This window comes from Limulus polyphemus, unplaced genomic scaffold (genome assembly GCF_000517525.1).
Source record: "Limulus polyphemus unplaced genomic scaffold, Limulus_polyphemus-2.1.2 Scaffold1258, whole genome shotgun sequence".
NCBI classification, from domain to species: domain Eukaryota; kingdom Metazoa; phylum Arthropoda; class Merostomata; order Xiphosura; family Limulidae; genus Limulus; species Limulus polyphemus.
In genome coordinates this window covers 111,552-121,775 of record NW_013666868.1, presented here as the reverse complement: position 1 = coordinate 121,775, position 10,224 = coordinate 111,552, and the positions used below count along the sequence as shown (strand labels likewise).

Genomic DNA, 10,224 nt, shown 5'->3' with positions numbered 1-10,224 from the left:
CAGAGGCTTGGTCATCATATCACTTGCCCACTGACTATGTTGGCAGGTCTTAATAAGCGCTTCCGTCTAGCTGCTCTGCAACGATAACCCAATCTGTGGAGAATCCGTTGAACAGATTTCAGGCTCATCCCACCAACTTTGGCCACTTCTGCAGTCGTTAATCTGGGATCCATTTCGATGCTCAACTTGACAGCCCTTTTTGTCCTCTCTGATGGACCAGGACGCTGCTTAGTTGTTTCCTTGCCGTGTTTTCTGAACTGCACGATGATTCTGTTGACTGTCGAAAGTGGAATTCCCAAATTCTGTGAAATTTGCCGCTGACTTATTCCACTATCTGCTGACCAACTATCCTTCCTCTAACAAAATCTGACAATTCGAGAGAACCTTGAGTTCTAGGCATGTTGTAGCACAAGATAATTAGTGTGTGGACCATTTTCATTTGTATAGTGCTCTGTGAACACAAATTTGTTAAAATAAATCAGTTAAATGACGAAAAATTAGATGTCTATTTACTTGTGACCACTCAGTGTATTTGGGTTACATTCTCTTTTGGTTTAGACTATAAACTATAACCTTAATTTTAAATATATGACAATTCTTTATTGTTTTATATCAGTGAGGAACTTTTAGATCTTGGGTAAGTTAACTGTACTTACTGCAACTTCCTAAAATTTAAATTTTCAAGGCCTATATTTTACCTTGCATATCATTGGATCATAATAAATGCTGATTTCACTCCCTTCCTTGATTCCACTGTCACATCGAACCTGTGTGTGGTATAACAAGAGCAAACATATTTTAATATCAGTTTGTAACCTAAAGAACCATCATACAGGAGACAGATTTTCAATAAATATTTGACAAAGCCTCCACAGGGAGCTGGATTTTTGGTAGTACTCATGAAAGAGAGACTGGAACTTTTCTGGGTCAACTTAAAAAGGACTTAGTGACTGGTCCGATAAAGATCTGTGATCCACACTTGAATGAGGTTAGCTCAAATCACACTAGAATAGGGTGGGGGGTTTGTATGCAATGACAATATTTATGATCCAGTGATAAGTGTTAATTTGTAATTTTATAAATTTGCATTACCGAGGTATATTAAATGACCTCTTTGGCACTTGGAATGGTCTATGAGGAAATTTTCGTAGTGATCTCCATGGTTGGTCCAATTCTGGTGTTTGCTTCGTACTTATCTGTGTATTTTATTCTTAAGATGGCAATTTTTGTATAGGAGAATAATACGTCAAAGATAGAGTTTTACTTGCTAAAACCAGTCTGCTTCACCAATCTGTAACACTTGTAAAGAGGCATTCAAATTATAGGTTTTAAAACAGAACAAATCACAGCTCTGTGCTTTAATATGGTTCAACTATAAATGTTCACTACTGAATTAATATTAGCTTCTAATCTGAGCAAGTTAAGTACTTAGAGCAAAACTAAAAATCAACCTGGCCATCAGTATAACTAATTAAATATATGTTTGAGTTTATAGATATAAAGATTAGAATACATTGTTTCTTCATACGAGTACCTGAGCTGTTAACCATATTTGTGCCTGGAATCCAAATAATATCTCACTCACAATGTTTAACCAGCTTAGAATATTTAGGTTAGTTCTAAATACAAATATATTAAGCTAACAATGCAAAACAACTCAATATATATAAGTATAAAAATAAAAGTAATAAACTGGATATATTCAACAGTCTAACCAATACTATAAAATGAAAAAAAGTTTTATTCTTAGCATCAAAAATCACCTTGCACTCAAACTGATTCAGTAAAGGTTTTGTGAATTTAAACAAATCTTTAGTAAAATATATGATTAAAAAATCTGATTTTTTGAGTAAAATATATTTGTAATGTTTACTAAAAGCTTAATAAATTTCATGAAAATACATACTGTAAATGTGGAATTATAGTAAATGTTGATCCTTAAATATGGACTCAGTCCAATGGATTAACTCTGTGCACATAAAGTTAATTAAACTAAAAAAGTCAATTAACAACAACAAAAAAAGAAACAAACAATCATTAAACATTTTAATCATCTTATTATTGAAAAAAATTGTGTAGTTATCTGCTTATTTGAATTTCAAAATCCTCCTATAATTTTTACTCTAGAACTTGAGAAAAATTTTACTAATCACTTAATATGTGAAATAAAAGTATTAAAATAAAACCTTCAAAAAAGGTACTAATAAAGTGATGAGACAACTCTTTTTAAATAAAATAACACACAACAAAAGTATCCACAATCATGTTTTTTTTATATGAATATTTCTTTATATAAATTTACCTTTGGAATATAAAGTGGTTCAGTGTATTTGTATAAACGACCAACAGAGGGCAGGCCAAAATGCTTGTAGGGATCTTCAGCATATACACGAGATTCAAGTGCCCAGCCTCGGACAGGAATGTCACTTTGTTTCAAGTTGAGTTTATGTCCTAATAAAAATAGCAATAAGGAATTAAAGAATTTATGATGCTCAATATCACAAATACTTTAAAAGCTATCGAAAATAACTTAAAAATTAACTAGCTGATTTTACTTTAGAAATTAATATCAGGTTGTACAAGAACAATTAATACATTATTGAAGTGAGTCAAAGCCTATCTTCCTTAAATCACTAACTTTTATACTGCACTGCTCCGAGATATATTTGTTACATTGAGATTCTATTTATGTTTATTCCCTATCAAATTGTTTGTAATGATTACTAAAATCTTAAAGTCAAAAACAAGTAATTATTTCTTGATTAATCCTATCGTCACGGGTATCCTTTACTGCGCATGACACAAGGTTTTAGTGTCTTACATTCAAAATTTTATTCATCTACACTTTGTTTATGTTATACCAATTAGTATAGCATAAAATCTTAGCTAATAAACTATATTTTAATATACAAGTTTTTAATTCTACAAGGCAATATAAAAAAAAATCCTGAATTTCCCCTAGTGTGACACATTTTCTATAGGCATCTTCTTTTCTCTATTTTATCCACCACCCCTCAAAAAAGTACAAAATTCAATGTAAATTACTCACTATAAAATTATCATTGCTCAGAAAAACCATAATTTTTTATAGCCTTCAATTTTGTTTTGTTACAGAGCTATCAAATAGAAAATCAGACCCCTCCTGCCACATCCTCTCTTTCAGGATTTGTTAATAGTTCTCTCTTACATTTAATTATATATTACCTATAACCAATAGAAAGCCAAGGTTTTTATCTTTCAAATGACGTATTACATAACATTGTGTTCTGAACGGATAATCATCAATTTCACTCTGAGTACAAGCTCCGTTCCCGTGGGAAAGCTAACAAATAGCTTGGATGGACTGGTAATGGCTCTTGTCGCATAGTTAGAAAGCCAGAAAAATTGCGAGTTAAGGGAAATTGTCTACATTTTGCATGTCATTAGTCTATGTCCTTTGGTGCATTATTTAATTAAATAAAAATTATTTAGTGCATTACTACCATTAGTATAAAAAAAGTAGGGTCAAGTGTCATCAACAATGAACTGCAAGAAAAAAAACGATTGGGTAAGTACTTCAATTCTTGTTTTACATGTTTATTCTTTATTTATTATTATAAAAGTAACTAAAATGTAAAAATAGGGATCTTTTTTGGTTAGTTTAGATTGGGTAAAATAAAGAATAATATAATAAAAATGTTTCATGAGGCATGCACGCGAGTATCTTGTAGTAGCTCATGGGTAACGTAACTTGAGCTGCACGTTCACCAAATGATTTCCAACTTATATTGGGGCAGATAGTAATTAGACATGGTTCAAAGGGCAATAAAACAAGCAAATTTAATTATAAATAGAAGTATACTGTTATGAGTTTAAAGCTACTTAGAATAATCAAATTTAGTTTCACACTACATTTGAAGTCATTCTAGAAAGAAAAAGAGGGTAACTTAGATTTATTTTGATTTTTGGGGGAGGGTTACGAGGTCAGTCAAATTGACCAACCTTGTATAGTTAGGGTAGAGAAAATAACAGATAAAATATAAAGTTTTACTGAAAAAAAACATTTGAAATGTATTTATGAGGTTTTTGAGATTACACAAATGAAATTTGAGATTTTTGAGATGAAGTATTTTTAGTCTTAACATGAAAATCACTTTGCACACAGATTATTCAAAACAAATATTCAATATATTCATGGACAAATCTGTATTTTAGTTTATTAGAAATACTTCACTAAAAATATGATTTTTTGGTATGTGAAAGATTTATAATGTTAACTGAAAGACTGCCAAATTTTAGGAAGATATACACACTACATTGAAAGTTAGAGGTATTAAATCTATAAAGACTTTTAATGAGTACAAAGAGGTCACATTGACCAAACCCATATATATATATTATACTTTTACTATTTTAAGAACATTACCTAACCTTCAATCCTTTGTATGTATTCTTTACACATAAATTCCATTCCAGTAAATATTTACCTTTTCCTACCCTGATCATTTGGTGTACCAAATCTACACCAGTTATACATTCAGTGATTGGGTGTTCCACCTGTAATAAATGTTAATACTCGGGATAAATGTCAAACCTTTTCCTATCTGATCATTTAATTTACCAATCTACATCAGTTATACATTCTATGGTATATTAACATGATAACACAATTTTATAACATGCCAAACATTTTTCACCTAAAGCAATTGCTAAATTTTCCACGTACAAACAAAACCTACATTTTCTTACTTAGCAATTTATGCATACAACATTATCTTTAACTCATCAATGTGAAGTCTTAGTGCAATCCATGCTTTAGAAAGTCCTTAGACATCCAGTAACTGTCTAGTTCTACAATGCATACAGAACTAACTCTTTTCATTTCTTTATTTATTTTCTACTGCTTTATATTATTTCAGTGGTCTCTAAACAATATCATTTGAAAGGAATGGAAACTGTTAAAAGCAATTACTTTTGTTAGAATTGTTTTAATATCGGAAATATTTGACTGCTTCAGTAAAGCTTGGAAATGATCAATAACTGTAAGCTGTGTGTTAAAAATATATTAAATTTTTTATAGCTGCTATTGTATTGACCTACAATTTTTGTAAAACTATCAGTTTATATTAATAGTCCTCAACTGTTTTTTTAAGTATAAGTTATAATCTGCAAAAAAATGCAGGCTCTGTTTTCAAGTGAAGTATAATAATTTGGCTGAAATAATTGAAAAATAGTCTGAAATAATTAATATTGAGCATTATTACTACACATACACAATTCAAATATTATTGTATTTTTACCAACTACAAATTAACACAAAACTTATTAAAACAAATATTAGCATTTTTTCATTGCCCAAAAAAGGATATTAAAGTTAGTTATATTACAGAAATGTTATAATGTAGTATGGAACATTTTCACACAATGGATAGAAATTCTTATATTACAGTTAATAATACAGAAGGCTATTCCAAGGAGTTTTACAAATGCACAAATGTGAAAAATGTTTGGTGTTTATACAGCAACCAAGCTGCCTCCTACAATTAAAGTTAACAAGCTTGAACTAAGCTCGACAACTCAAAAGCCATGATTGCTTACTAAAATAAAATAAAACATTACTGTTTAAGTAAAAATCTACATCAAATCTCAATCTGAATCCCTACCTGTAACCTTGTATTCATTTCAAGAAAGTAGAAATTTTTTTTTGAGTCAACCAAGAATTCCACAGTTCCTGTAAAAGTAATTTTATTTTAGCTTGGTTCTTACATAGTTTCACTGAGTTTAATATAAAATTTAAATTGTACATAGACACTATATAAAATTTTATGCTTACAGTTAACTGCTTAAAACAATATTAAAATTCTTCAGATACGTCAATGAAATTAATGCACATGCAGCTGTTTTTAAATAAAGATTTTACATAAGTTCTGAAGTACACAAGTGCTGTAAAATATACAACGAGAACTCCTGATTATTATTATTATTTTTTATCTTGAAAGGATTTTCTTATATTTTTTCTAACAGGCAAGAATTAACTGTTAAAAAAAATGAAGTCAGCATAACCCCAATATTTCATTAGCTACAGGAAAAGCCTTATAAAAAAAAAAAAAGAAAAAAAATGAAATTAATTTATTTCAGAATGCTTTATTTCTATTATCAATATATCCAGTAAGCATGTTTTCAATAAATAAGTAAAATTAGTTATAATTTTAAAAACTAAAATATGGAAATAAAAGTAACGGAAGACAATCTTGAAACTTTGTAGAATGGATGACAACTGCCTGTTGTAGAGACACAAATGTAGAGGACGACATTTCATAAGTCTTCTGCTTTTTGTCTTCAGGCTGTGTTTGATCATGTGGTTACTTATCTAATCCTGAAGAGAGATTATACAGAAGATTTTCTGTTGATTTCTAGATGGTCTAGAAAAACTCTTAAAAATAGTTCTGTACAAATGTTTTGAAACTAGAATGTTTGTTCAACTAAGATTGTCTTCTTTGATAGATTGTTTAGGCAGAGTATTCATGCTGAAACTTTGTAGAATGGATGACAACTGCCTGTTGGAAATATAAATGTTACAAACAAGATTAGGTTTCAATAAATTTTTTTTTTCAGGAGGTACAAGTTACCTGAAAAAAAAATCAGTACTCCTTCCAATAATTAACTTATAGTGAATTTTATTACATTTAGCAGAGATCAAAGTATTGTTCAGACTCACCTGCTGAATCATATCCAACAGCTAGAGCTAAAGCTGTAGCTTGTTCTCCCATAGCCTTCCTCATTGCTGGATCCACAAATGAACTTTAAAATCATATTAATAATGTTATTGCAAGTAATACTTATATACTTATTGAATATTCAGCTAATGAATTTGAATTAAATTGAATTTCAGTGGATGCCTGGTCAAACACAATAAAACTGATTATTATTGTAGCCTCAGTGTTTCAACATAAAACTATTCAAATGTTTAATTTATCTGATGCTGTACAACATTTTTCACAAGTCATCAAATACCACCAAGAAACAGAAATATTAGAGAAACAGCATCTAGCAAGTTATTGATCAAATTTTGAAAAAGCCGACAAAATTTAAGAATTTCGTGTTTTTCATTTAAATTAGTTTTTTTTTTAATCAGTAAATTCCAAGGTAAAATAACACTATTTATAATATTCAATGAATCTGAACAATTAAATTAGTTTTGATGTTAATATAAAAGATAGCAAAACTAATTATTTTTATATGTGCTAATGAAATATTGTTACTGCACCTTTATAAAGATACTCAACATTTTACTAACATTTCTGATATTGATAGAACTAACTCATTTCACAACAATTTATTGATTAACAAATGTCTTAAATATAACAGGAATAAGAGCAGGATATTATATCTCTCTAGCTTAAAGCACCCTTGTCATTAGAGCTAGGTTTACAAGCTCAATCACAAGAAATTACGTCAGAGAAAAAAAAGTGTAATGATAAAAGAAAAAGCAAATACTTATGTTACTTCTCGATAAAAGTGATATTTACCACAGTTTCAATTCAAAGTATTTAAATAGATTTGAACAAATTACTGAAGAATTTTTTTTTATTTTTGTTGAGTTGATTCATTTATTTATCTATCAAACTATAAGCTTTTTGCTGGATAAATCAAAACTATTTCGATCTTTGCAACACAGCACATAATTTATCGATTCTTCCTCTCTCTTTACAATTCCATTAATTACTTGAAATTATGATTAAAAAAACCTTAAGCTTCTGACCTTGGAGCTTCTTCAATAACTTTTTGGTTTCTTCTTTGAATTGAACACTCACGTTCATTCAAATAAAGAGCATTACCATGTTTATCACAAAGAACCTGTAAGTAGAATTTAACATGAATACTACTCTATCCAATATATATAAATATACATATATTTACATTTACTAACTATCCAACCTTGTTCACCTGTTTTATGACACTTACAATTCTTGTTTTGTTGATTTTAGTAATTACATTATCTTAGTTTCTAACTCTCAGAAACATGTGATCATATCTGATGTGTATTTTTAATACAATACTTTTTAGATTTGGTTTTTGCCACAAAACAAAAATACCTTGCACATCTAAAAGACCCTGAAAAATAACCATTAATGTCAGTAAATTAATTTTTTTTGTATATTACAATACACTAAATCATTCTTCATGATACATAAATAAGCCTATACATTACTATAACCATTTATTTATTCACCCTCACCTGGATTTCAATGTGCCTTGGATTGTCAATAAACTTTTCCACCAACAACCGATCATCTCCAAAACTAGAAGCTGCTTCATCTCTGGAGAGCTTGAACCCTTCCCTGGAACAATGATATCCACCAACAGTGTACAACTAACTTTAAACACATTTATAGGAAACATTTCCCATTTTTTCAAATTCAATCAAGTTATATTTTTCGTAGCATAGAGTTCCCGTACTTCACCTCTCTGCTGAACTTATTTTAATCCTCTCACAATGGATAGGTCAAAGGGCACATTTCATGATCTTTTAGTTACATTCAAAATTTATTCAAATTATTTTATTATAAATGCATACAAATAATCTTGGCATCAAAATAATAAATTGAATTTTAATATAAATTTTAAGTTCTTAAAATTATAAGGGGAGAGATTTTTCTGTATATTTATATTGGGGGGGGGAACTTTCCTGAAGTTCAACTTATTATACTTTAACTTTGATAATGATAAAATTAGCATTTTATATACATTTCTAAACAAACCTTTTAGTACTTGACATATATGTATCTTCTTCAAATAAAAAAAAACAACTTCAATATACATATCAAAAGAACAACTTACTCTGCTTCTTTGTCATTCCACGCAATCCTCATTCCTTTTCCACCTCCACCAGCAGAGGCTTTAATCATGACAGGATATCCTGAATAAAGAAACAAAACAGTGTACTATTGTTCTTTCTTTGTAAACACTTGTCAGGAAAAAAAGTTATATCAAAAGTAATAAAATAACTAACAAATATACTCCAAACATTATACAGAATAAATAAAAAATACTTTAATAAGTTTTAAGTTGATTTAATGCATTTAAATATATAGTTTTATAAAAATATTATTGCTTGAAATAAGGTGATTACATTTAATTTCAACTTCACAAACACAATTACAACCTGTTTTTCAATTTACTGTTACTTAAACCATCATGGTTTAATCTATAAAGCAAGGTCATAAATAAGATTACCTTATAGAACATAGCTTGATTGAGTAAAATATAACTAGCCTTTAAAGAGCAAACATATACAATCAGTGTTCTTTCACACTGTAGAAGGAAGTTCACAAGCCGTAACTTACAGAATATTTCTGAATCATTCTTTTTTTATATTTAACCCTTTCCACATCGGCTCAGTCAATTAGATTTTTTAATTAAGTATTTTTAATAAAGATTTGTCTATGAATATATCAATTAGTTTTGTTTACTAGTCTGAGTGCAAAGTGATTTTCATGTTAAGATCAAAAATACTTTTATTCATATAAAAAATTTTAAAAATTTCCTTTGTGTAATCTTTAAAACCTCCTAAATAATTATAAAACTTTATATTTTATCTGTTATTTTCTCTACCCTAACACTATATACAAGATTGGTCAATTTGACCGACTTAGTAACCACCAGAAAAGAAAAAAAATTAAATCAATCTAAATTACTTTTTTTTCTTTCTAGAATGACTTCAAATTGTAACAGAAAATTACATCTGTTTATCCTAAATAGCTTTAAGCTTGTAACAGTATACATCTGTTTATACTTAAATTTTGTTGTTTTATTGCCCTTTGAGCTATGTCTAAATTAATATTTCCACCATAAAAATTGTATATCCACTGGCAAACATAGAGCTCATGTTGCCTTATAGACGTACATAACGCATGGGTTACTATTATTTAATCTAATCTAATCTAACCATATCTAACTAAAAAGTTTCTACATTTATAATAATAAATAAAGAATACACATAAAAACCAAGAAATAAAGTACTTACCAGGGTCGATGATACTTAACTCTGCTTTTTTTTTTTATACTAATGGTACTACTGCACTAAATAATTTTTTATTTAATTAAATAATGCACTAAAGAACATACAATAATAACATGCAAGAAGCAGACAATGTCTCATAACTAGCACAATTTTTCTGGCTTTCTAACTATGCGACAAGAGCCATTAAAATTTCAGATAAGCTCATCAATGTGTTTCCTGTG

The 10,224-nt window shown here is 28.9% G+C and overlaps 1 protein-coding gene across 1 annotated transcript in view; it reads right to left on the bottom strand.

The window, feature by feature from the left end:
• LOC106462815 (propionyl-CoA carboxylase alpha chain, mitochondrial-like) overlaps positions 1 to 10,224 on the bottom strand; it is a 56,513-nt gene that overhangs the window by 17,507 nt on the left and 28,782 nt on the right. The window contains exons 9-16 of the mRNA XM_013922775.2: positions 8,821 to 8,899; positions 8,219 to 8,321; positions 7,742 to 7,836; positions 6,698 to 6,780; positions 5,643 to 5,710; positions 4,467 to 4,536; positions 2,303 to 2,451; positions 699 to 767 (exon numbers count right to left, since the gene is read on the bottom strand). Of these exons, the coding sequence (XP_013778229.1) occupies positions 699 to 767; positions 2,303 to 2,451; positions 4,467 to 4,536; positions 5,643 to 5,710; positions 6,698 to 6,780; positions 7,742 to 7,836; positions 8,219 to 8,321; positions 8,821 to 8,899 (716 nt within the window). The remainder of the gene's footprint in view (positions 1 to 698; positions 768 to 2,302; positions 2,452 to 4,466; positions 4,537 to 5,642; positions 5,711 to 6,697; positions 6,781 to 7,741; positions 7,837 to 8,218; positions 8,322 to 8,820; positions 8,900 to 10,224) is intronic.